Source organism: Chlorocebus sabaeus, chromosome 5 (assembly GCF_047675955.1).
Source record: "Chlorocebus sabaeus isolate Y175 chromosome 5, mChlSab1.0.hap1, whole genome shotgun sequence".
NCBI lineage: Eukaryota > Metazoa > Chordata > Mammalia > Primates > Cercopithecidae > Chlorocebus > Chlorocebus sabaeus.
In genome coordinates this window covers 71,138,928-71,164,846 of record NC_132908.1, presented here as the reverse complement: position 1 = coordinate 71,164,846, position 25,919 = coordinate 71,138,928, and the positions used below count along the sequence as shown (strand labels likewise).

Genomic DNA, 25,919 nt, shown 5'->3' with positions numbered 1-25,919 from the left:
TTAGCACATTCTTCTTCACTCTCCCCATCTTCACACTGTACCATTGATTGGGAAGGGATTAAGTCTCATGTACCTTTCTGGTACATTTCTCCCCAACAGCCTAAAAGATATGCAAGCTCCATTTTACTGCTTATGTTGAAGAAGCATATTTGGTTGAATATTCAGATTTCTTGTTTTGAGTTTATTTTGGTGGTGTTTGAAAACTTGAAAGGTTCTATATATATATAATGTTTTACATCATCTCTTTTTTTTTTTCTTCTAGCCTGAAAATGAAATTTCTTCAGACTGCAATCATGTAAGTATGGATTTTCTGTGATGCACCATATGTGCTTTATGGATAGGATGACATATTTTGGGATGCTCTTCCTGTTGTTCTGGAAAGTGCTATGTTTTCTTACAGTCTTAATCTTAAAAGGATGACACACTTTAAGGACCCTGGTAAAATCAACAAATAAGCCTTCATTGTAGAAGCCTGCAGGTTCTCCCAAATAATATTTATGTACTTAAGGTTAAATTTTTCTTCAGTTACAGCTACCATGTGAAAATAATTCTTTGCTTATCAAGTTTACAACTTTAGAATTTCCTATTTTAAAGTTCTCTCATTTACTTATCACACAGTCATCTTCTATTTGCCAAACACTATAGTAGCACATTAAAAGGAGACTGATGTGAAATCAAGTCTGTGCAAAAAGTATCGGGTGCTTTGGTAGAAGTCTATACAGAAGACATTGGAGACATAAAAATGAATTTTTTCCAGGTGAGTTGATGTCAGGAAAGGCTTAATAATGGAGATGAGGCTGGGCGTGGTGGTTCACACCTGTAATCCCACCTCTTTGGGAGGCTGAGGCAGATGGATCACTTGAGGCCAGGAGTTTGAGACCAGCCCAGCCAACATGGAGAAATCCCATCTCCACTAAAAAAAAAAAAAAAAAAATTAGCTGGGTATGGTGGTGCGTGCCTGTAATCCCAGCTACTCTGGAGGCTGAGGCAGGAGAATCGCTTGAACCCAAGAGGCGGAGGTTTTAGTGAGCCAATATCGTGCCACTGCACTCCAGCCTGGGCAACAGAGCAAGACTTTGTCTTAAATAAATAAGTAAAGGAGGTGATACTTGGTTTGGGTCTTAGAAGAAGCGGACGTCTGTATGTGGCAAAGGTCACTGTATCTCATTATAGAAGGTAGGTTGGACCAGAGACTGTGTAAGCAGAGACAGATTGGCTATTTAGGTTAACTGCTTGTTCTTATGAAAACCTAGGTAAGTCAAATACAAAATAAAACGAGAGGAGTACTAGAAGAATAGAGGGAAGGCTTTTCTAAATATGACACAACTCCAAAAGATGTTTTAAAGATATATATCTGCATCTATATCTGATTACATTAAAGCTTTCTCCCCAAAAAATGTTTTTGCAATGCAGATGAAAAGGACTATTTGTTAATAGAAAGTGCTATTAATAAACATAACAGACATGAATAGATTGTTCACAGGAAAAGAAAAAGATGTCCAATAAACAATAAAAAGTTTATTCTCCCTCAGAATCAAAAACATAAAAATTCAACAAAAAATGAGTGCACTGTTGTTATCCATTTGATTGACAAATATCAAAAATTTGGTAAATGGTTACGCACCTATAGTCCCAACTACTCAGGAGGCTGAGGCTGGAGGACCCCTTGAACCAGGAGTTGGAGGTCATAGTGACCTATGATTACAACACTGCACTGCAGCCTGGGTGACAAAGTGAGACCCCCATGTCTTACCAAGAAAAAAAAAAAGGATAAATACATAGTATTGATAAGGATGTGTGTATTTAAGCATTCTCTAGCCCATAGATCAACAAACTACAACACATAGGCCAAATCCAGTCTACTACCTGTTTTTATACATAAAGTTTTATTGAAACAGCCACACCATTTATTTGCGTTTTGCCAGTGGCTGCTTTTCACACTAGGATGGCAAAGTTGAGTAACTGCAACAGTGACTGTAGGTCCCTCAAAATCGTTACTTTCTGGCCCACTGCAGAAGTTTGCTGAACCCTGTTCAAGCCTATGTATGGGAATAAAAACAAGCTATAAAGCAGTCAACCTAAAATGCATGTTTTGACCCAGCATCTCTACTTCTATGAATTTATGGTTATACTTAAAATAATGGATAAGGATGTGTCTATAAAAGGATATTTGTTGTGGCATTATTTATAAAGCAAAAGATTAGGGGAAAACCTCAAAATCCATCAATAGACTGAATCTGACAGAAGAGAAACCTAGAAAAAAGTTGATGTGTGCCTTAGAACTCTCAAAGAGCCAGCCGGACGCGCTGGTCCATGCCTGTAATCTCAGAACTTTGGAAGGCTCAGGTGGGTGGATCACCTGAGGTCGGGAGTTGGAGACAAGCCTGGCCAACACAGTGAAACCCCTCTACTAAAAATTAAAAAATTAGCCAGGCGTGGTGGCGCACCCCTGTAATCCTGGCTACTCGGGAGACTGAAATAGGAGAATTGCTTGAACTGGGGAGATAGAAGTTGCAGTGAGATCACGCCACTGCACTCCAGCCTGGGTGACAGAGTGAGACTCCGTCAAAAAAAAAAAAAAAGAACTCTCAAAGAGCCAAGGAATAGGAAGGATATGATATTGCTGAAAATGGGGGACAAACAGTATCCAAAAAACAGGAGATTTGGTTGAAGGTCTATGTAAGAAGCAGTCAGGACTCTATAGAGAACAATATATAACCCAGAAATTCTATAATACAGCATTCATAATGTCCCACATGCTACCAGAAATGGCTGCATATGAGAAGAAGCAGGAAGATATCAAGAGATAAAGTAGCCAGTAGAGAGAGATCCCGAGAAGAGATAATTCATATATTGGAATTATTAATAGCAGACAAGGACTTCAAATAACTAATAAAATAGAGGAAAATAAAATATTTTCCTATAAATAAGATAGAGGAAAATTAAAATGGATAAAAATATGAAGTATTTCAACAGAGAATTAGTCTTTATTGAGAAAATCAATTGTACATTTTCAGACTAGATATAATTTCAAAAATTAAGAACTTATGGGTAGTTATAAAAGACAGCTTTAGTGGACATAAAAATAGATTCATGACCAGGTGCAGTGGTTCACACCTGTAATCTCAGCATGTTGGCAGGCTGAGGCGGGCGGATCACTTGAGGTCAGGCCTTCTAGATAAGCCTGTTCAACACGGTAAAAAAAAAACCCGTATTTACTAAAATTACAAAATCAGCCGGGCATGGTGGCAGGTACCTGTAACCCCAGCTACTCAAGAGACTGAAGGCGAGAGAATTGCTTGAACCTGGGAGGCGGAGGTTGCAGTGAACCAGTATCACACCACTCCAGCCTGGGCAACAGAGCAAGACTCTATCAAAAAAAAAAAAAAAAAAAGGCAGAATGGGATAGAAGCAATATTTGAAGAAATAATGGCCAAGATGTTTTTCCAAATCTAATGAGAGACATTAACCCACAAATTCAGCAAACTTAGTGAATCTCAAGAGAAATCCATACTCACTTAACAATTTTTTTTTTTTTTGAGACAGATTATTGCTCTGTCACCAAGGCTGGAGTGCAATGGCACCATCTCGGCTCACTGAAACTTCCACCTCTGGGGTTCAAGTGATTCTCCTGCCTCAGTCTTCTGAGTAGCTGGGATTACAGGTGCGTGCCACCATGCCCAGCTAAGTTTTGTATTTTTAGTAGAGACAGGGTTTCGCCATGTTGGTCAGGCTGGTCTAGAATTCCTGACCTCAGGTGATCCTCTCGCCTAGACTTCCCAAAGTGCTGGGATTATAGGCGTGAGCCACCACGCCCAGCCTAGACACGTTATTAACAATTTGCCAAAACTAAAAGATAAAAAGAAAATTCAACAAGCAGGCAGAGAAAAAGAGACATTCTCTTGAGGGAAGAAAAATGACAGCTGACTTCTCAACAAAGCAAGCAGTAGAAACTAGAGACAAATGAAACAAAAAATGTAAAATGCTGAGAGAAAATGCCAACATAGAATTCTGTATCCAGCAAAAAATATCCTTTTAAAAAATGAAAATAGGCCAGGCACCATGGCTCATACCTGTAATCCCAGCATTTGGGGAGGTAGAGGCAGGCAGATCACTTGAGACTAGGAGTTGAAGACCAGCCTGGCCAACATGGTGAAATCCTGTCTCTATTAAAAATACAAAAATGGCCAGGTTTGGTGGCTCACACCTGTAATCCTACCTAGCACTTTGGGAGGCCAAGGTGGGCACATCACTAGGTCAGGAGATCGAGACCATCCTGGCTAACACGGTGAAACCCCGTCTCTACTAAAAATACAAAAAATTAGCCAGGCATGGTGGTGGGTGTAGTCCCAGCTGCTCGGGAGGCTGAGGCAGGAGAATGGTGTGAATCTGGGAGGCGGAGCTTGCATTGAGCCGAGACCCCACCACTGCACTCCAGCCTGGGTGACAGAGCGAGACTCCATCTCAAAAAAAAAAAAAAATTCTAAACATTAACCACCGCACCTGTAATCCTATCTACTTGGGAGGCTGAGGCACGAGAATCACTGGCAGAGGTTGCAGTGAGCTGAGATCCTGCCACTGCACTCATCCCTGGCCAACAGAGCGAGACTGTATCTCAAAAAAAAAAACAAAATAAAATAGGTGTTATCACACAAGCAAAAGCTGATAATATTCTCCCACATTTGCACGCTGTGAGAAATCCTAAATTCTTGAAGCTGAAACGATCACAAATTGAATCTCAGAAATAGCACTAGAAGAGAGAAATAATTGATAAATATGACTATTATTCTTTCATTCTTTAAGAGAACTGGCCAGACGCAATGGCTCACGCCTGTAATCCCAGCACTCTGGGAGGCAGAGGTGGGTGGATAACGAGGTCAAGAGATCGAGACCATCCTGGCTAATGTGGTGAAACCCCGTCTCTACTAAACATAAAAAATTAGCCGGATGTGGTGGCGGGTGCCTCTAGTCCCAGCTACTTGGGAGGCTGAGGCAGGAGAATGGTGTGAACCCAGGAGGCAGAGCTTGCAGTGAGCTGAGATTGAGTCACTGCACTCCAGCCTGGGCAACAGAGCAAGACTCTGTCTCATAAAAAATAAAAATAAAAATAAGATAGGTGTTACCAATGTAAAGCTGACAATATTCTTCTCCCACATTTGCACGCTGTGAGAAACCCAAAATTCTCGAAGCTGAAAGGATCACAAATTGAAGCACAGAAATATGAGCACTAGAAGAGAAAAATAATTGATAAATATGACTATTATTCTTTCATTCTTTAAGAGAACTGACTTGGCCAGGCGTGGTGGCTCACACCTGTAATCCCAGCACTTTGGGAGGCCGAGATGGGAGGATCACCTGAGGTCAGGAGTTTGAGACCAGCCTGGCCAACATGGTGAAACCCCATCTCCACTAAAAATATAAAAATTAGCCGGATGTGGTGGTGCTCACCTGTAATCCCAGCTACTTGGGAGGCCGAGGCATGAAAATCACTTGAACCCGGGAGGTGGAAGTTGCAGTAAGCCTAGATAGCGCCATTGCACTCCAGCCTGGGCAAAAAGAGCGAAACTCTATCTCAAAGAAAAAAAAAAAGAGAACTGACTTAAGCCAAAGCAATAACAATATACTTTCAGATTATAACATGTAGAATAAAATATATGACAACAGTAGCACAAAGGGTGGGTAGGAATAAAAATATAATTTTACTTTGGAATATTCTTGTATTGTATGTGAGGTAGCATAATATCAATTCAGTTTGGACTGCGACCAAGTTAAGGATGTATAATCAGGATACAGATTTGTTTCACATAATGATTGTTCAGTTAATGGTATTTAGCCATCATGACTCTTACAAGTTGTTAGCACTTTACCCAAAACACAGAATATTCCCTGAGACATCATTGTTTTAGGCACATTTACATGTAGCGACTTACTCAGCACTAGTCAGGCTATTACATGGAAGAAATTTGAATTGTATCTCATAGTTAGGAGTGCTAAAGGAGTGATAGCAGGGAGTGATCAAGTAGCATCTTCTGTTCCTCTTCAGTGTGTGTTGCACATACAGTATTTCTTCATGTCAAAAAGTGGTTTTTGGTGTTGGTTTTGTTTTGCTTTTTGAGACAAGGTCTAGGTCTGTCACACAGGCTAGAGTGTAGTTGTGTGATCATGGCTCACTCCAGCCTTAACCTTCCGGACTCAAGTGATCCTCCCACCTCAGCCTCCTGAGTAGCTGGGACTACAGATGCACACCACCATGCCCTGCTAATTTTTGTATTTTTTGTAGAGATGGGGTTTCACCATGTTGCCCAGGCTGACATCTAACTCCTGGGCTCAAGCGATCCAACCTTCTCGGCCTCCCAAAGTGTTAGGACTACAGGTGTAAGCTGCTGTACTCAGCCCAAAGTGTAATTTTTTAAATCTCAAAGATTCTTCTACAGGTAATGTCGTGAATCTTTCCACATCAGGAGTTTTTTCTAAGTGCCAAAGTTCTAAGGAAAAGAATTATCATAAAATATGTCTTCGCACTGATAATGAATGCCTGCTCGTAGTCAGTCATCTGATTTTACATTACTTTCCAGAGAATGATTCCCTAATACCCTGCCTTCACCAACCATCACCAACTCTCAAGTCTTCTCTCTCTCCTTTGGAGAGTACAATGAACTTCCATTATGTTATGTTTTATGTACAAGTTATATTTTACTTGAAAATTGTTGTTTGTTACTTTTATACTATTTTCATTTTTCAATTGATACTTCTCTCTCTGAAAATTGTTTGGGTGTCTGACCAACCTGAATAACGTCTATTTATTTATTTTTGAGATGGAGTCTTGCTCTGTCTCTATTTTGTAGAGATATGGGGGTCTTGCTCTGTGGCCCAGGCTGGTCTCCATCTCCTGGTCTCAAGTGATCTGCCTGCCTCAGCCTCCCAAAGTGCTGGGATTACAGGCATGAGCCACTGCGCCCGACCAGATAACTTGAACTTCATTACAATTAAAAACTTTTGTGCATCAGATACTATCAAGAAAGTTGAATGGCAACCTATACAATGAGAGAAAATATTTACAAATCATATACCTGATAAAGGGTCTAGTATTGAGATCATACAAAAACTCTTCTTCCAACTCTAGAATAAAAAGCAAATTTTAAAATGGGCAATCGATTTGAATAGGCATTTCTCAGAAGAAAATATGCAGATAGCCAGTTGCACATGAAAAGATGCTCAACATCATTGTCATTAAGGAAATGCAGGCTGGGTGGAGTGGCTCGTACCTTTAATCCCAGTAGTTTGGAAAGTTAATACTGGAGGATAGTTTGAGGCCAGGAGTTCAACACCAACCTGGGCAACATACAGACACCCCTGTCTCTACAAAGAAGAATTTTAAAACTGTAACCAGGCATGGTGATACGATCATGCCACAGCCTTGGCAACAGAGTGAGACCGCATCTCTTTAAAAAACAAACCAAAAAAGGAAATGCGTATCCCAACCACAATGAGATACTACTTCACACTCATTAGGAAGGATGGGTGTAATCAAAAAGGTGGACAATTAACAAATGTTAGTGTGGGTCTAGAGAAATTGCTGGTGGAATGTGAAGTAGTGCAGCCACTGTGGAAGACAGATCAGCAGTTCTTCAGAAAATTAAACAGAGTTACTATATGACCCATGAGTTCCACTGTTAGATGTATACCCAAGAAAGTTAACACACTTTCACACAAAAATGTGTATATAAGTGTTCATAGCAGCATTATTAGTTAAAGCTCAAAAGTGGAAACAGCCCAAATGCCTATTAACTGGTTAATGGATAAATAAAATATGATATAGCTATACAGTGAAATATCACTTTGCAAAAAAAATGAAGTACTAATACATGCTGCAACATGGATGAACCTCAATAACTGGACTCAAAAGATTACAAAAAGGACACAAAGACAGAAGATGAGTGGTTTCCGGGAAATCAGAGAAGTGGGGAATGTGAAGTGACTGGTAATAGATACAGAGTTTCTTTTGGGAAAATATTCTGGAATTAGTGGTAATGATTATACAACCATAACCTCTGAGTTGTACTCTGGAAGGGTGAATTTTCAATGTAAATTCTATCTCAACAGAGTTGTATAACCAACCCCTGTAGAATCACCATACAGCTTCAAATATTAATTCAGATTGATACTGTGTTGTTTATATCCTTATGTACCTCCCCTCCTTTTGTATGCATTTGAAGCATAACCCAGACATCACATCTTGTCATCTGTTAATATTTCAGTAAATACTCTAAAGGATAAGGACTTTAAAAAAAACAAGACCATAGTACCATTGTCATATCTTAAAATATCATAATTCTTTAACATCATCAAATATCCAATTAGCATTCAAATTTCCAATTTCAGCACCCACACTAGGAGGGAGGTTATTTAGTCTGATAAAACGTGGCTACAAAAAGGCCTACAGCAAGCATCATACTTCATGGTGAAATATTAACAGCTTTCTACACAAGATTGGCAACAAGCCATAGTTACTTCTTATCACAGAGGTCCTAGCCAGTGCAGTAAGGCAAGAAAAAAGAAAACAGGTAATAATTTAAAAGGAAAAAATTAAGCTGTCATTTTTATTATTTGTTTATTCTTTTTTTTGTTTGTTTTGAGATGGAGTCTCGCTCTGTCACCCAGGTTGGAGTGCAGTGGCTCTATCTTGGCTCACTGCAACCTCCACCTCCTGGGTTCAAGCAATTTTCCTGCCTCAGCCTCCTGAGTAGCTGGTATTACAGGCGCATACCACACCCGACTAGTTTTTGTATTTTTAGTAGAGATAGGGTTTCATCATGTTTGGCCAGGCTAGTCTCGAACTCCTGACCTCAGGTGATGTGCCTGCCTCAGCCTCCCAAAGTGCTGGGATTTGCAGGTGTGAGCCACCGTGCCTGGCCTATTATTTTTTAAAATGCACTATCAGCAGAATCATAAACTATCATTATTTACAGGTGACGTGATTATATAAGTAGAAAATCAAAAAGAATTTATAAATGGACTAACAAATAATTAATAGATGAACTTAGTAAAGTCTCATGATAGAAGGTCGGTATATAAAATTTAATTGTACTTTTATATATTATTAAAGCAATTTTTTAAATGTATTAAAAATTAATATTCTAAAGTAATATATAAAGCATCAAATACTTAACAATAAATCTAAGAAAAATGTGTAAGACCCCCTGCAGATAACTGTCAAATATTATTAAGAGAAATTTGAAGGCCTAGGTAAGTAAATGAGCAATTGTGCTCATGAGTTGGGAGACCTGGTGTTATAAAAATGTGAATGCTCATTACATTGACTGTATAGATTCTGTGCAATCCCGTATTTATTGTTACCAAAACAGCCAAGTGATTTTAAAATTTATGTGGAAACACAGAGTACCCGTAACAGCCAAAGCAGTCTTGAAGAACCAGAGAGACTTTACTACCTGATGGAAGAGTTAATGTAAAGCAATGGTAATTAAGGCAGTGTGGTAGAAGCAGACTCCTACATAAATGGATATTTGAATAAAGAATCTTAACCCTTACCTTATGCCATTCGTGGAAAATCCATTCTGAATGCCCTGCAGGTCCAAATGTGAAAAGTAAAACAGTAAAATTTCTAAATAGTAAAATATATTTATGACTTGGAGATTGGCAAAGATTTCTTAAATGGTTGTATGCCTCTTTTAAAGTATCTCATATACTCCATAAATATATACACCTACTATGTACCCAAAAATTAAAAAAAAAAAGAAAAGATTTCTTAAATGGGAAACAAAAAGCACTAAGTATAAAGCAAAAAAGACTGATAATTGGGTTACTTAAAATTTTGTTTTATTAGAGACACTATTGCTGGGCGCAGTGGCTCTGACCTGTAATCCCAACACTTTGGGAGGCCAGAGAGAGAGGACTGCTTGAGCCTAGAGTTTGAGACCAGCCTGAGCAACATGGCAAAAGTCTGTCTCTACAAAAAATATGAAAAATTAGCTGGGCATGGTGATGCAGGCCTGTGGTCCCAGCCACTTTGGAGATTCAGGCAAGAAGATAGCTTGAGCCCAGGAGGTTCGGGCTGCAGTGAGCCATGTGTGTACCACTGCACTCCAGGCTGGGTGACAGAGCGAGGTCCTGTCTCAAATAAATAAATAAGCGAGCATACAATATTAACAGTATGAATAGGCAAGCCATAGAGAAGGAAAAAAGTTGATAATACATATATCTGACAGTGTATCCAGAATATATAAAGAAATCACGGCCGGGCGCAGTGGCTCACGCCGTAATCCCAGCACTTTGGGAGGCCGAGGTGGGCAGATCACAAGGGCAGGAGATCAAGACCATCCTGGTTAACACAGTGAAACCCTGTCTCTACTAAAAATATAAAAATTAGCCAGGCGTGGTAGCAGGCGCCTGTAGTCCCAGCTACTTGGGAGGCTGAGACAGGAGAATGGCGTGAACCCGGGAGGCAGAGCTTGCAGTGAGCCGAGATCGCGAGAGGGTTATTACAAAGGATATTGGTTCCCATGGGGCCTAAGGCTTCTGAGCCAAGGCACCTCCTTTCCATGCCTCTGTGACTAGACAATAGTCACAACTGCTATAGGGAGAAAATGCCTCCAGATGGCTCCATGAACTGCTGCCAGGACTCAAAATGAGGAGGAACAGTTGATGCTGCCCTCCTGGCAATTTGCTGTTGTTGTCTTTTTTTCAGCCCAGACCTTCCCATAGAACCTCAGACTTTAGCTGCTGATTCCGCATTTCTACTTTGTCTAATAGTCATTTCCAGAACGAAACTCTTGATTTTCTGCCCCTAAACCTTCTCTTCCGGTAATCTTCCCCATCTCTGCTAGTGGCTCCTCTATTCTTCTGGTTGCTCAAATCAGAAACCTTGATTCTTCTTCTCCTCTTACACTTCACATTCAATCCATTAGTAACCTTCTGGCTGCTCCTTGAATATATCCTGAATTTGGCCATTTTCACAGGTATTGCCCTGATCCAAGTCATCATCACTTCTCTCCAGGACTTCTGTGTTGGCCTCCTAAGCAGTCTCCCTCCTGCTTAGTCTATACTCCATGTTACAGCTGGAATGATCCCTCTAACATGTCAATTCATATTACTGCTCTGTCCAAAAACCCCTAAAACTTTTTTTCTCACCGATTAAACTCCCAAATCTTTGTGCCCCGCAAAGCATGCAAATACCAGCTCTCTGACCTCTTCTACCACTGTTGCCCCTTGCCAACTCTACTTAAGCCACAGTGGCCTCCTTGCTATTCTTCAGATACTCAGAAAGTGTTCCTGACTCGGGACTTTTGCATTTGCTATTCTTTCTGCATGGAACATTCACCTTCTGTGGCTATTCAGTTTCTTTGTCTTGCTCTCTTTTTTTTGAGACAGAGTCTTGCTCTGTCGCCCAGGCTGGAGTACAGTGGCTGGATCTCAGCTCACTGCAAGCACCACCTCCCGGGTTTACACCATTCTCCTGCCTCAGCCTCCCAAGTAGCTGGGACTACGCGTGCCCGCCACCTCGCCCAGCTAGTTTTTTGTATTTTTTAGCAGAGACGGAGTTTCACCGTGTTAGTCAGGATGGTCTTGATCTCCTGCTCTCGTGATCCGCCCGTCTCGGCCTCCCAAAGTGCTGGGATTACAGGCTTGAGCCACCGCGCCCGGCCGTCTTGCTCTCTTATGGAAAATAGCACCCCGTTCCTCTACTTTCAATTCACCTTGCCCTAGGTTATCACCTGACACATTTACTTGATTATTTGCACCTTATCTTTATCTCCTTCATAGAATGTAAACTCCTTAAAGGCTTCTGCCCTTTTTGCTCACTGCTGCCTGTCAGTGAAATTTCACAATCCTGGGAGTAAACAAAATAACCTTCAAGCTTTCAGAGGGAAGAAAAACCCAGTTCAAAATCAGAGTAGTGGCAGTTTGAGTAATATACTTCTCAGCAGCTTTTCTAGAAGCTAGACAGTGGACCAGTGCTTGCCGAAAAATGATATCCAGTCAAAGTAATATAAAGATATTTCTGGCATGCAGCTCTTCCAGACATTTACGACTCATGCATGTTCGTTGTTGTTGTTTGAGGCAGAGCTTCGCTCTTGTTGCCCAGGCTGGAGTACAATGGTGCAGTCTAGATCCTTGAGGAATCGTCACACTGTTTTCCACAATGGTTGAACTAATTTACACTCCCACCAACAGTGTAAAAGCATTGCTATTTTTCCACACCCTCTCCAGCATCTGTTGTTTCCTGACTTTTTAATGATTGCCATTCTAACTGGCATGAGATGGTATCTCAGTGTGGTTTTGATTTGCATTTCTCTAATGACCAGTGATGATGAGCATTTTTTCATATGTCTGTTGGCTACATAAATGTCTTCTTTTGACAAGTGTCTGTTCATATCCTTTGCCCATTTTTTGATGGGGTTGTTTGCTTTTTTCTTGTAAATTTGTTTAAGTTCTTTGTAGATTCTAGATATTTGCCCTTTGTCAGATGGATAGATTGCAAAAATTTTCTCCCATTCTGTAGGTTGCCTGTTCACTCTGATGATTGTTTCTTTTGTTGTGCAGAAGCTCTTTAGTTTTATTCGATCCCATTTCTTAATTTTGGCTTTTGTTGCCATTGCTTTTGGTATTTTAGACATGAAGTCTTTGCCCATGTCTATGTCCTGAATGGTATTGCCCAGGTTTTCTTCTAGGATTTTTATGGTCCTAGGTCTTATGTTTAATTAAGCCTTTGATCCATCTTGAGTTGATTTTTGTATAAGGTATAAGGAAGGGGTCCAGTTTCCATTTTCTGCATATGGCTAGCCAGTTTTCCCAACACCATTTATTAAATAGGGAATCTTTTCCCCATTGCTTGTGTGTGTCAGGTTTGTCAAAGATCAGAAGGTGGTAGATGTGTGGTGTTATTTGTGAGGAGTCCATTCTGTTCCATTGGCCTGTATATCTGTTTTGGTACCAGTACCATGCTGTTTTGGTTACTTTAGCCTCGTAGTATAGTGTGAAGTCAGGTAGCTTGATACCTCCAGCTTTGTGCTTCTTGCCCAGGATTGTGTTGGGTTTGCAGGCTCTTTTTTGGTTCCATATGAAGTTTAAAGTTGTTTTTTCCAATTCTGTGAAGAAAGTCAGTGGTAGCTTGATGGGGATGGCATTGACTCTATAAATTACTTTGAGCAGTAAGGCCATTTTCACAATATTGATTCTTCCTATCCATGGGCATGGAGTGTTTTTCCATTTGTTTGTGTCCTCTTTTGTTTTATTGAGCAGTGATTTGTAGTTCTCCTTGAAGAGGTCCTTCATATCCCTTGTAAATTGTGTTCCTAGGTATTTTATTCTCTTGGTAGCAATTGTAAATGGGAGTTCACTCATGATTTGGCTCTCTGTTATTGCTGTATAGGAATGCTTGTGATTTTTGCACGTTGATTTCGTATCCTGAGACTTTCCTGAAGTTTCTTGTCAGCTTAAGGAGATTTTGGGCTGAGACTATGGGGTTTTCTAAATATACAGTCATGTCATCTGCAAACAGGGACAATTTGACTTCCTTTCTTCCTATTTGAATACCCGTTATTGCTTTCTCTTGCCTGATTGCCCTGGCCTCAACTTCCTATACTATGTTGAATAGGAGTGGTGAGAGAGGGCATCCTTGTCTTGTGCCAGTTTTCAAAGGGAATGCTTCCAGTTTTTGCCCATTCAGTATGATATTGTCTGTGGGTTTGTCATAAATAGCTCTTATTATGTTGACATACGTTCCATCAATACCTAGTTTATTGAGAGTTTTTAGCATGAAAGGCTGTTGAATTTTGTCAAAGGCCTTTTCTGCATCTGTTGAGATAATCATGTGGTTTTTGTCGTTGGTTCTGTTTAGGTGATGGATTACATTTATTGATTTGCATATGTTGAACCAGCCTTGCGTCCGAGGGATGAAGCTGACTTGATCATGGTGGATAAACTTTTTGATGTGCTGCTGGATTCGGTTTGCCAGTATTTTATTGAGGATTTTTGCATCGATGTTCATCAGGGATATTGGTCTAAAATTCTCTTTTGTTGTTGTGTCTCTGCCAGGCTTTGGTATCAGGATGATGATGGCCTCATAAAATGAGTTAGGGAGGATTCTGTCTTTTTTTATTGATCGGAATAGTTTCAGAAGGGCTAGTACCAGCTCCTCTTTGTACCTCTGGTAGAATTTGGCTGTGAATCTGTCTGGTCCTGGACTTTTTTTGGTTGTTATGCTGTTAATAATTGCCTCAATTTCAGAACCTGTTATTGGTCTATTCAGAGATTCAACTTCTTCCTGGTTTAGTCTTGGGAGGGTGTATGTATCCATTTCTTCTAGATTTTCTAGTTTATTTGCATAGAGGTGTTTATAGTATTCTCTGATGGTAGTTTTTATTTCTGTGGAATCGATGGAGATATCCCCTTTGTTATTTTGTATTGCGTCTATTGGATTATTCTCTATTAGTCTTGCTAGTGGTCTATTTTGTTAATCTTTTCAAAAAAACAACTCCTGGATTCATTGATTTTTTTTTTTTTTTTTTTTTTGAAGGGTTTTTTGTGTCTTATCTCCTTCAGTTCTGCTCTGATCTTAGTTATTTCTTGTCTTTTGCTAGCTTTTGAATTAGTTTGCTCTTGCTTCTCTAGTTCTTTTAATTGTGACGTTAGGGTGTTGATTTTAGATCTCACCTGCTTTCTCTTGTGGGCATTTAGCGCTATAAATTTCCCTCTACACACTGCTTTAAATGTGTCCCAGAGATTCTGGTACGTTGTGTCTTTGTTCTTACTGGTTTCAAAGAACATCTTTATTTCTGCTTTCATTTCATTATTTACCCAGTAGTCATTCAGAAGCAGGTTGTTCAGTTTCCATGTAGTTGTGCGGTTTTTTTTTTGTTTGTTTGTTTGTTTTTTGAGACGGAGTCTCGCTCTTTCGCCCAGGCTGGAGTGCAGTGGCCGGATCTCAGCTCACTGCAAGCTCCGCCTCCCGGGTTCTCGCCATTCTCCTGCCTCAGCCTCCCGAGTAGCTGGGACTACAGGCGCCCGCCACCACGCCCGGCCAGTTTTTTGTATTTTTTAGTAGAGACGGGGTTTCACCGAGTTAGCCAGGATGGTTTCGATCTCCTGACCTCGTGATCCGCCCGTCTCGGCCTCCCAAAGTGCTGGGATTACAGGCTTGAGCCACCGCGCCCGGCCAGTTGTGCGGTTTTGAGTGAGATTTTTAATCCTGAGTTCTAATTTGATTGCACCGTGATCTGAGAGACAGTTTGTTGTGATTTCTGTTCTTTTACATTTGCTGAGGAGTGTTTTACTTCCAATTATGTGGTCAATTTTAGAATAAGTACAATGTGGCACTGAGAAGAATGTATATTCTGTTGATTTGGAGTGGAGAATTCTGTAGATGTCTATTAGGTCTGCTTGGTCCAGAGTCGAGTTCAAGTCCTGGATATCCTTGTTAATTTTCTGTCTGGTTGATCTGTCTAATATTGACAGCGGGGTGTTAAAGTCTCCCATTATTATTGTATGGGAGTCTAAGCCTCTTTGTAGGTCTCTAAGGGCTTGCTTTATGAATCTGGGGGTGCTCCTATATTGGGGGCATATATATTTAGGATGGTTAGCTCTTCTTGTTGAATTGATCCCTTTACCATTATGTAATGGCCTTTTTTGTCTCTTTTGATCTTTGTTGGTTTAAAGTCTGTTTTATCAGAGACCGCGATTGCAACCCCTCCTCTTTTTTTGTTTTCCATTGCTTGGTAGATCTTCCTCCATCCCTTTATTTTGAGCCTATGTGTGTCTTTGCATGTGAGATGGGTCTCCTGGATACAGCACACCGATGGGTTTTGACTCTATCCAGTATCCAGTTTGCCAGTTTGTATACTTTAACTGGGGCATTTAACCCATTTATATTTAAGGCTAATATTGTTATGTGTGAATATGATCCAGTCATTATGATGTTAGCTGGTTATTTTGCCCTTAATTGATGCAGTTTCTTCATAGCGTCGATGTCTTTACAATTTGGCATGTTTTTGCAGTGGCTGGTGCTGGTTGTTCTTTTCCATGTTTAGTGCTTCCTTCAGGAGTTTTTGTAAGGCAGGCCTGATGGTGACAAAATTTCTCAGCATTTTGCTTGTCTGCAAAGGATTTTATTTCTCCTTCACTTACGAAGCTTAGTTTGGCTGGATATGAAATTCTGGGTTGAAAATTCTTTTCTTTAAGAATGTTGAATGTTGGCCCCCACTCTCTTCTGGCTTGTAGGGTTTCTGTAGAGAGATCCACTGTTAGTCTGACGGGCTTCCCTTTGTGGGTAACCCCACCTTTCTCTCTGACTGCCCTTAACATTTTTGCCTTCATTTCAACCTTGGTGAATCTGACAATTATATGTCTTGGGGTTGCTCTTCTTGAGGAGTATCTTTGTGGTGTTCTCTGTATTTCCTGGATTTGAATATTGCCTGCCTTGTTAGGTTGGGGAAGTTCTCTGGGATAATATCCTGCAGATTGTTTTCCAACTTGGTTCCATTCTCCCTGTCACTTTCGGATACACCAATCAAACGTAGATTTGGTCTTTTCACATAGTCCCGTATTTGTTGGAGGCTTTATTTGTTTCTTTTCTCTCTTTTTTCTCTAATCTTGTCTTCTCACTTTATTTCATTAATTTGATCTTCAATAACTGATATCCTTTCTTCTGCTTGATCGAGTCGGCTATTGAAGCTTGTGTATGCTTCACCAAGTTCTCATACTGTGGTTTTCAGCTCCATCAGGTCATTTAAGCTCTTCTGTACACTGGTTATTCTAGTTAGCTATCTGTCTAACCTTTTTTCAAGGTTTTTAGCTTCCTTTTGATGGGTTAGAACATGCTCCTTTAGCTCGGAGAAGTTTGTTATTACCAACCTTCTGAAGCCTACTTCTGTCAACTTGTCAAATTCATTCTCCGTCCAGTTTTGTTCCCTTGCAGGTGAGGAGTTGTGTTCCTTTGGAGGAGAAGAGGCATTCTGGTTTTTGGAATTTTCAGCCTTTCTGCTCTGTTTTCAGTCCATCTTTGTGGTTTAATCTACCTTTGGTCTTTGATGTTGGTGACCTACGCATGGGGTTTTGGTGCAGATACCCTTTTTGTTGATGTTGATGTTGATGCTATTCCTTTCTGTTTGCTAGTTTTCCTTCTAACAGACAGGCCCCTCAGCTGTGGGTCTGTTGGGATTTTCTGGAAGTCCACTCCAGACCCTGTTTGCCTGGGTATCACCAGCAAAGGCTACAGAACAGCAAATATTGCTGCCTGATTCTTCCTCTGGAAGCTTCGTCCCAGAGGGGCACCTGCCTGTATGAGGTGTCTGTCGGCCCCTACTGGGAGGTGTCTGCCAGTGGACTGACTATATTTTGAAAGAGCTTGACTGAAGGAAACATTTCCCTTCACCCCCTGGCCCACACCCTAATCCTGTAATTACTTTATTCTAAATATCTCAGGTATATCCCATCTTTTTTCATTCAAATAAGTTCTTCCCTCTTGGTCTACTAACCTCCTTAAATCCTGCCCTTCTCCAGCGTAATCAGATGTGATCTTTTGAATTGTTTGGTTAAAATTATCCATTAACCTTCCATTTCCTTTAAGATAAGATTCAAAACTTTTAATATGAACTGCGATACTCAATGTGATCTGACCCCTGCGCCCCATCTCATCTTTCATACCTTCAACTCCAGCTATTGTGAACTCTGTTTCCATACGTTATCATTTACTCGTTGTGTCCTTTCTACCTTTGTACACTTAGAAGCCCAATCTCCATCAGTTCATCTGACCAAATTGCTTCTTATCCCTGAGGATCAAGCCCAGGATAACTGGACTGCTACCAAGACTCCCTGTCCCTCCTCTTACCACTCACTGAAATGTGTTCTTTCTTTGTATTCTGTAAAATCTCCTGCATGCTTATTAATCACATTTATCACACTATATTTTTATTGTTTATTTTCTTTCCAACCTGACTCTTCCTTCTTTTGTCCTACTGTGGTTGAGCTTCTTGAAGTGCTGAGAGAGTGGCCTTTTTTTTTTTTCCTTCCTTCACCTTTCTTATCCCCATTACCTAGAAGAATGTCCAGATTATAGTAGCTACTCATTACATGTTTGGGATGGGTGAACAGATAGATATTCATGGATGAATATCTTAAGATTTGAGGCCAGGCGCGGTGGCTCACGCCTGTAATCCCAGCACTTTGGGAGGCTGAGGCCAGCAGATCACAAGGTCAGGAAATCGAGACCATCCTGGCCAACATGGTGAAATCCTGTCTCTACTAAAAATACAAAACTGTAGCCGGGCGTGGTGGCGCACGCGTGTAATCCCAGCTAGTAGGGAAACTGAGACAGGAGTATCGCTTGAACCCAGGAGGCGGAGGTTGCAGTGAGCCGAGATCACACCACTGTACTCCAGCCTAAGCAAAAATAATGTTTTTTTTTTGACATGGATTCTCATTCTGTCACCCAGGCGGAGGCTTCAGTGAGTCGAGATCGCACCACTGCACTCCAGCCTGGGTGACAGAACAAGATTATGTCTGGGGAAAAAAAAAAAGAAATAAAAGACCAGAAAGTAGATTAATGGTTGCCAGAAAATGAGGGTAGAGAGGATAAGGTATGACAGAATGGGTATGGGTTTCTGTTTGAGGTGATAATGTTTTATAATTAGGCAATGATGGTTGTTGTCCATCCTTGTGAATATAGTAAAAAACCACAAAATTGTACACTTTAGAGAGGTAAATTTTATGGTATATGAATTTTATCTCAATTTGAAATGAACAAAAAAAGATGAGATACAGTAAAATGTTTAGCATTTGACAATACTGTCATGGTTATTAGGGAAGAGACTTGTTCATAAGGAAATTTATGCCTGTCAGAACAAGTAAGTTTTCAAACTGAAAGGTAAAAACGTTCAAAAAATTTAAATGGTTATCTAAACGTCTGTTGGGAGAAAATCTATTTCTAGCTCAATTGTAGGACATCTGACTTTGCATTAGATAAAGTAAGGAAATACTCTGCTTGTAGTTTTAATTTTTCTGGATTTTGTTTCTGTTTGTCCTAAGTTTTTGAGATACCAGAAAGCTTTTCTTTCCTTTTTTTTTTTTTTTTTTTTTTTTTAAAGGTTCAAGTTATTCTCCTGCCTTAGCCTCCAGAGTAGCTGGGATTACAGGCGTGCACCACCATGCCTGGCTAATTTTTGTATTTTTAATAGAGACTGGGTTTCGCCAGTTAGCTAGGCCAGTCTTGAACTCCTGACCTTAGGTGATCCACCCACCTTGGCCTCCCAAAGTGCTGCCATTACAGGCGTGAGCCACCACGCCCGGCCTAAAAACTCAGTTATTGATGGTAGCTGAGAGATAGAGCTTTTACTCATGTTTTTGTTTTTGAGGAGGGAGGAGAAGAAATCCTACCCATCCTTTGTATTTTCTTCAGATCTTCCTCAGCACTCATACAGAATTAACTGCATGCTTCCATGTCATTCCTAATGTACTTTTTATGTGCCTCTGTCCTCCTTCTAAAAAGCAGATCTGATCGTGTCACCCCCTACTTTGTCTTCTGCGACTTCCTGTTATTCTTGGCTTGAAGTTCAGCCATGGCTTACAAAGGCTTTCTGATCTGGCCTGGCTTGCGGCTACTGGATCAGTCCTCCATTGGACTTCCGGTTCCCTCCGCCCCTTGCTTGCAGGGATGCGGTATCATCTGCCAAAAAAAAGTCTTCTCCCTACCCTTGAATCTGGCTAACTGCTGCTAGCCTTTCAGGTTTCATCTTAGCATTTTCTATGGTAAATCTTCTCTGACCAAACTCCCCATCAACCCCCAATTTGGAGTACTCCACCCCGATACTGCTATGGTACCCAGTGATGCTATTAGCCAATTACTTGATCATATGCCCTGCCATTGACTGTTGCTACCACTGGACAGTCTTTGTCCTTCTCCTTATGTTTTATCCACCAGTACCTAACACTGTGTCTGGAACATAGTACGTACTCAGTAAACATTTGCTTGTTTCCTCTAATAGTCTATCTGTGAAATGCCTTGCCAGGCAGATTTTTAACTGAATCAGTGAATGATGACTGTATTTTTTCATCTTGGAGTGTATAGCAGTCAGAGAGGAATGTATCCACCTCCAAAAATAAATATATACGTATGTCTTCATGTTCTACATCATCCAGAGTCTCTGCTCTGTCTCTCCAGCTAAACAATTTAAAGGCTCATTTTTGCTGCTTTTCAGAAATTGGATCACTTATCAAAATCTTTTTATGGAAGCTTCTAAGATAAAGTAATATTTAGTCGTTATCTGTGAATAAGAATAGGCTTTAGATATTTTCTGGTGTAAGATGTGTTAAAACAGTTGTATAAAGTGGACCTTATGGGCTGGGCACAGTGACTCACTGCTGTAATGCCAGCACTTTGGGAGGCCAAGGCAGGTGGATCACCTGAGGTCCGGAGTTCAAGACGAGCCTGACTGACATGGAGAAACCCCATCTCTACTAAAAATACAAAATTAGCCAGGCATGGTGGCGCATGCCTGTAATCCCAGCTACTTGGGAGGCTGAGGCAGGAGAATCGCTTGAACCCGAGAGGTGGAGGTTGCAGTGAGCCAAGATCATGCCATTTCACTCCAGCCTGGGCAACAAGAGCGAAACTCCATCTCAAAAAAAAAAAAAAAAAAAAAATTGTCCTTTAGTAAAAACGACAAAGATATCTGAATAGTCATCGTTTTATTTGGCTTGCATTTTTTTCCTTTTATCTAGGAATGTGATGGCATTTTATCCTACTTTGTTTGTTATCTGATGTGAATATGCGTTGTCTGACACTGTAATTGGCTTTTGTCATTTAAAGTAACATTGATAATAAATTTCATACTGTTCTAACTGGAGTTTGTCTTTGTTTTGTTTTATTTTTCCTCTCATATCTAGTTGTTGTGGAATTATAAGCTGAACCTAACTACAGATCCCAAATTTGAATCTGTGGCCAGAGAGGTTTGCAAATCTACTATAACAGAGGTAAGTTGTGAAAGAATTTTGTAGATATCTAATGGCTGAGAGGATAAAATTACATCTGTTGACCAGACCATCCCTTATGAGAAGAATGACTCAGTTACATTACTTTTCTTAGAATTCACATCTGCCTTGGTTGAAAGTTAGGAAGTTGGGGGGTATAATTAGATTCTTTTTGTTAACATCCACCTACGCTTACATTAGGATACTATTGATTGAGGAAGTTGGAAATCAGGTTCTATTGGTCTCCAAACAAGTAAAAGTGCTGAGGTATCAGTGCTACTCTCACACATTGGACAGCTTGCTGTGTCTGAAGCTTATCGGCATGGTTACAAGAGGTCTCTCAGCATTCCTGTTTTGGCTATGCAGTTGGATCAGTTGAACCACAGAGATATATACTTCAAATAATAGGAGTTAGTGTTAAAAAGGTTAAGATTTTTAAAATTGTTTATCTTGGCCCAGTGTAAACAACAAATAATATTAGTGAAAATAGTGGTACTTTAAATTTCTTTTTTTAATAGGGTTTTTTTTTTTTAATCAGTAATAGAAACTCCAGAAAGCCAGAGTTTCTGTATACTGAAATATGAGAATCACAGAGAAAACAGTTGCTATTTTTCCACCCCAGAATTAGCAGTCATAGATCTCACACCATATTAATTTGTCCTCAAGCTGGCCCCATTGATGAATCAAGTCAGGGCCACATTCTTCAGAGCTCTTAAGGAAGACCCTGTCTCATCCAGATAAGCCATCAGCCTGTGTTCCTTGTGTCATTATGGGGTCTCGTAAAACCTGTTTTCTCAAACTTTCTAATTCTAGATCAGTTACGTTTTATTCTTTTAAAGCAGTGACCCCTCATATTTACCCTGGGGCTTCTGAGCAGAAAGGCATATCTTTGAAAATTTTATCTTTAGCTCCTAGCTTTAATATTCTGCATCTCAAACTCCCATAGCTAGCTATAGGACTAAACCTCTAAGTTTAAAATATCAAGGGCAAAGATGTTTGCTTAATAACAAAACTAAATACTAACAAAGAAATTATTCCCAGGATTGAACTTTAAATGTTTGTATTTTCCCTCTATATTGTGATACTATACAATTATAAGTATATATTTTTTTGTTTTTGAGATGGAGTCTTGCTGTGTCGCCTGTGCTGGAGTGCAGTGGTGCCACCTTGGCTCACTGCAACCTTTGTCTCCTGGGCTCAAGCAATTCTCCTGCCTCAGCCTCCCAAATAGCTGGGATTACAGGCACATGCCACCAGGCCTGGCTAATTTTTGTATTTTAGTAGAGACAGGTTTTGCCGTGTTGGACAGACTGGTCTCGAACTCCTGACCTCAGGTGATTCACCTGCCTCAGTCTCCCAAAGTGCTGGGATTATAGGCATGAGCCACTGTGCCCAGCCATAAGTAATTTTTTTAAAAGGACACATTGGGAGAGATACATATACACACATACACACACGTTTGTTTTGCCCCATTTTGTGTCCCATTAAATACGTACCAGTTTGGCCCAGGGAAATTTAGTTGAGTATATACATATTCACTAGAATAATTTCACTATTTGCATTAGACTGGCTTCCATATAATGTGTATATCACGATGGTTGTCTGTGACCTTTTGGGGTGTTCTGGTTTTGTAAAAGATTAGCATTAACAAGGACACTTCTCCCTCCCACAGGAAGATGATACTGGAGTCAGGGAAATTAAATATCAGGAAGAACACAGTTGCCAGCAAAACATTTCATTCTATATTTTCCTTCTATCATCTTTCTTAATTTTGGAATCCTACTTCCAGGGAGAAAAACAACATCACAAGAATACCTGCAAACTATTAATACAAACCAAACTTAATCTCCAAGATTGAGCTAAATCCTGCCTCCTTGCCTCCTGGCTGCAGTCAAAAAATAGAGTGACTGCAGCATTTTTCTAATGGTACCTTTTCAATCTGCTCCCCAGCCACTTCAGAGTTTACTCCTATTCTTAAATATGTTGATGATGATTTAGTGCCCCTTTTTTGCTATTCATCTTAGAAGATTAGTAAGATAGAAGGAAAAAGTGCTATCCAGCAGAATGAAGAAACTTGCAAACTTCTCATTCAAACACCACGCCCTGTTGTAGTGGATAGTGAGCTGAAATATGAGTAGGTACCACATCTCTGTGTTTCAGTAAAATCTCAAGTGATTGAAGCTAAAATTTACATTTAGTTTCTTATTGAGGCCACAGTTCAAAAGTGCTCTTGGTTTTTCTTGTGTTTTTGTTTTGTTTTGTTTTTTTGAGGAGTCTCGCTCTGTCGCCCAGGCTGGAGTGCAGTGGTGTGATCTCAGCTCACTGCAAGCTCTGCCTCCCGAGTTCACGCCATTCTCCTGCCTCAGCCTCCCTAGTAGCCGGGACTACAGGTGCCCACCACCATGCCTGGCTAATTTTTTTTTTTTGTATTTTTTGGTAGAGACGGGGTTTCACCATGTTAGCCAGAATGGTCTCTATCTCCTGACCTCGTGATCCAGCCGCCTCAGCCTCCCAAAGTGCTAGGATTACAGGTGTGAGCCACCATGCCTGGCCTCTTGAGATGTTTTAAAACTTTTGGTTGCCCAATATTAGGGCCTGCAAAAATGTTTCTCTGTTTCATTAAGTGGGTGTCTGCCACTAGTCTTATTTTTTATCTACTATTTTTCTATGGCTGAATTACAGGTGCTGGAATTTTCAAGCATCTGTTCCTCCTTTCACTTTTCAAACTTAACTCTGTTTTGTTGGGCAAAAAAAAAATATTTTCCAGGGAATACAGTCCTGGTCCTCTTTCTTTCTTTCTTTCTTTCTTTCTTTTTTTGAGATGGAGTCTCTCATTGTCACCCAGGCTGAAGTGCAGTGGTGCAATCTTGGCTCACTGTAACCTCCACCTCCTGGGTTCAAGCTGTTCTCCTGCCTCAGCCTCCCAAGTAGCTGGGACTACAGATGCATACCACCACATTCAGCTAATTTTGGGAGTTTTTTTGTTTATTTAGGGAAGGAGTCTCGCTGTAGCACCCAGGCTGGAGTGCAATGGCTCGATCTCAGTTCGCTGCAACCTCCGCCTCCTGGGTTCTAGCAGTTCTCCTGCCTCAACCTCCCAAGTAGGTGGAAATACATGTGCATGCCGCCACACCTGGCTAATTTTTTGTATTTTATTAGAGACGAGCTTTCACTGTGTTGCGCAGGCTGGTCTTGAACTGAGCTCAGGCAGTCCCGCCTCAGCCTCCCAAAGTGATAGGATTACAGGCATGAGCCACCGCGCCTGGCCAATTTTTGTATTTTTAGTAGAGACAGGGTTTCGCCATGTTGGCCAGGCTGGTCTCAAACTCCCAACTTCAAGTGATCCACCCCCCTTGGCCTTCCAAAGCCCTGGGATTACAGACGTGAACCACCGCGCCTGGCCATGGCCCTCTTTTTCGGCATCAAAAAAATTTACTTGGGGTTAAACTGAAAGAATTTCATTCATCTTGACTGTTGAAAATCTCTGCTGTCTCTGAAACCAGTGTGAGACTATTTACTAAATTCTCAAGTTTGCCCCTTTAAAAGTAAACCAACTTTCTTTTTTGAACTGAGTTATTTACGTGATCTGGATTTGATACTGGAGTTAGAGGTGGAGAGAACCTGTTGCCTATAGGATAATTCGTCTGTAGCGTGTCCTTCATCCAGCACCTTTTGGAAGAGGAGATTGTGTTTGTTTTGCCCTATGGGCATGCTTGTGATAAATAGCTTAATGGGGAGAATGGTCTCTATTGGTTTCAAAGTACAAATAAAATACTGTTTCTTGTTTATATTCAAAATAAACATTCCCATTTAACTCCTTCCTCTTGTCAGAATTGCCACTTCAGTTTGTCTTAATTTCCCCAAATGCAGTAGGCTCTTTTCCAAACACCCTTCTCTGTTTTATAATTTAAGCTTATAATTCTATTAGTAGGGTTTACTTTTGCCTGAGTTTCAGCATTTTAGGGCTAGTTTGCTTTATTAGCATTTTGTGGTTTGGAATGTACTTTGCAGGAACCATCACCATGCAAAACTACACTGAACATTATTTTAAACATGTTTCTGTCCCAGACCATAGTGGTTAAGTTTGGATTCTACTGATTTCAAAAACACATGTTCAATCCATCGTTAATTTAGAACACATTAATGTCATGTCAAGAGGTAGGCCAGGTGCAGTGGCTCACGCTTGTAACCCCAACACTTTGGGAGGCCAAGGTGGGCGGGTCACCTGAGGTCAGGAGTTTGAGACCAGCCTGGCCAACATGGCAAAACCCCATCTCTACTAAAAATAACAAAAATTAGCCTGGCATGGGGACGAGCTCCTATAATCCCAGCTACTTAGGAGGCTGAGGCAGGAGAATCACTTGAACCTGGGAGCCAGAGGTTACAGTGAGCCGAGATCATGTCACTCCACTCCAGCCTGGGCGACAGAGTAAGTCTCCATCTCAAAAGATAAATAGTAATAATAATAATAATAATATCATGTCAATAAGCAATATTACACCTTGCCTCCTGTCTCTCCTTGGCCCTTAGGTTTACCTAACAACAGTAGTTTTCTGTGTAGCTTGGCTTGGGGTGTGCAGCTGGGCTTCACTTCTGCACCTGTTTGTCAGACCTTCCTCCCCAGATTCATCCCCTTGCTGTCCCCTACATTCTTTGCATGGTCACAGGGACTTCCACAGGACCATGCCAAAGCTGTAGATGTTAACAGCTCTTTTCACTGCATTTAGAAGTGAGCATTACCTAAGCATTTGGATATGTAGGTATTTTTTGCAAAACACATTAATCAGGTTTTTCTAGAAGGCACAATAGTCTGAGTAGGGATGACACGCTATTTTTCTTTAAAATGAATATATTCCTAAATGTTCTCCTTGGATATATTTCTAAGCATTTTTCTTTTTTTCTCTCAAGTAAAGAATTAGGAAATCAACAGGAAAATA

General features: G+C 40.6%; 1 protein-coding gene across 1 annotated transcript in view; it reads left to right on the top strand.

Moving 5' to 3' along the window:
- The window catches only part of GLG1 (golgi glycoprotein 1), a 159,253-nt gene that overhangs the window by 78,357 nt on the left and 54,977 nt on the right, over window positions 1-25,919 (top strand). The window contains exons 2-3 of the mRNA XM_073015573.1: window positions 263-295; window positions 20,899-20,985. Coding sequence (XP_072871674.1) covers window positions 263-295; window positions 20,899-20,985 — 120 coding nt within the window. The remainder of the gene's footprint in view (window positions 1-262; window positions 296-20,898; window positions 20,986-25,919) is intronic.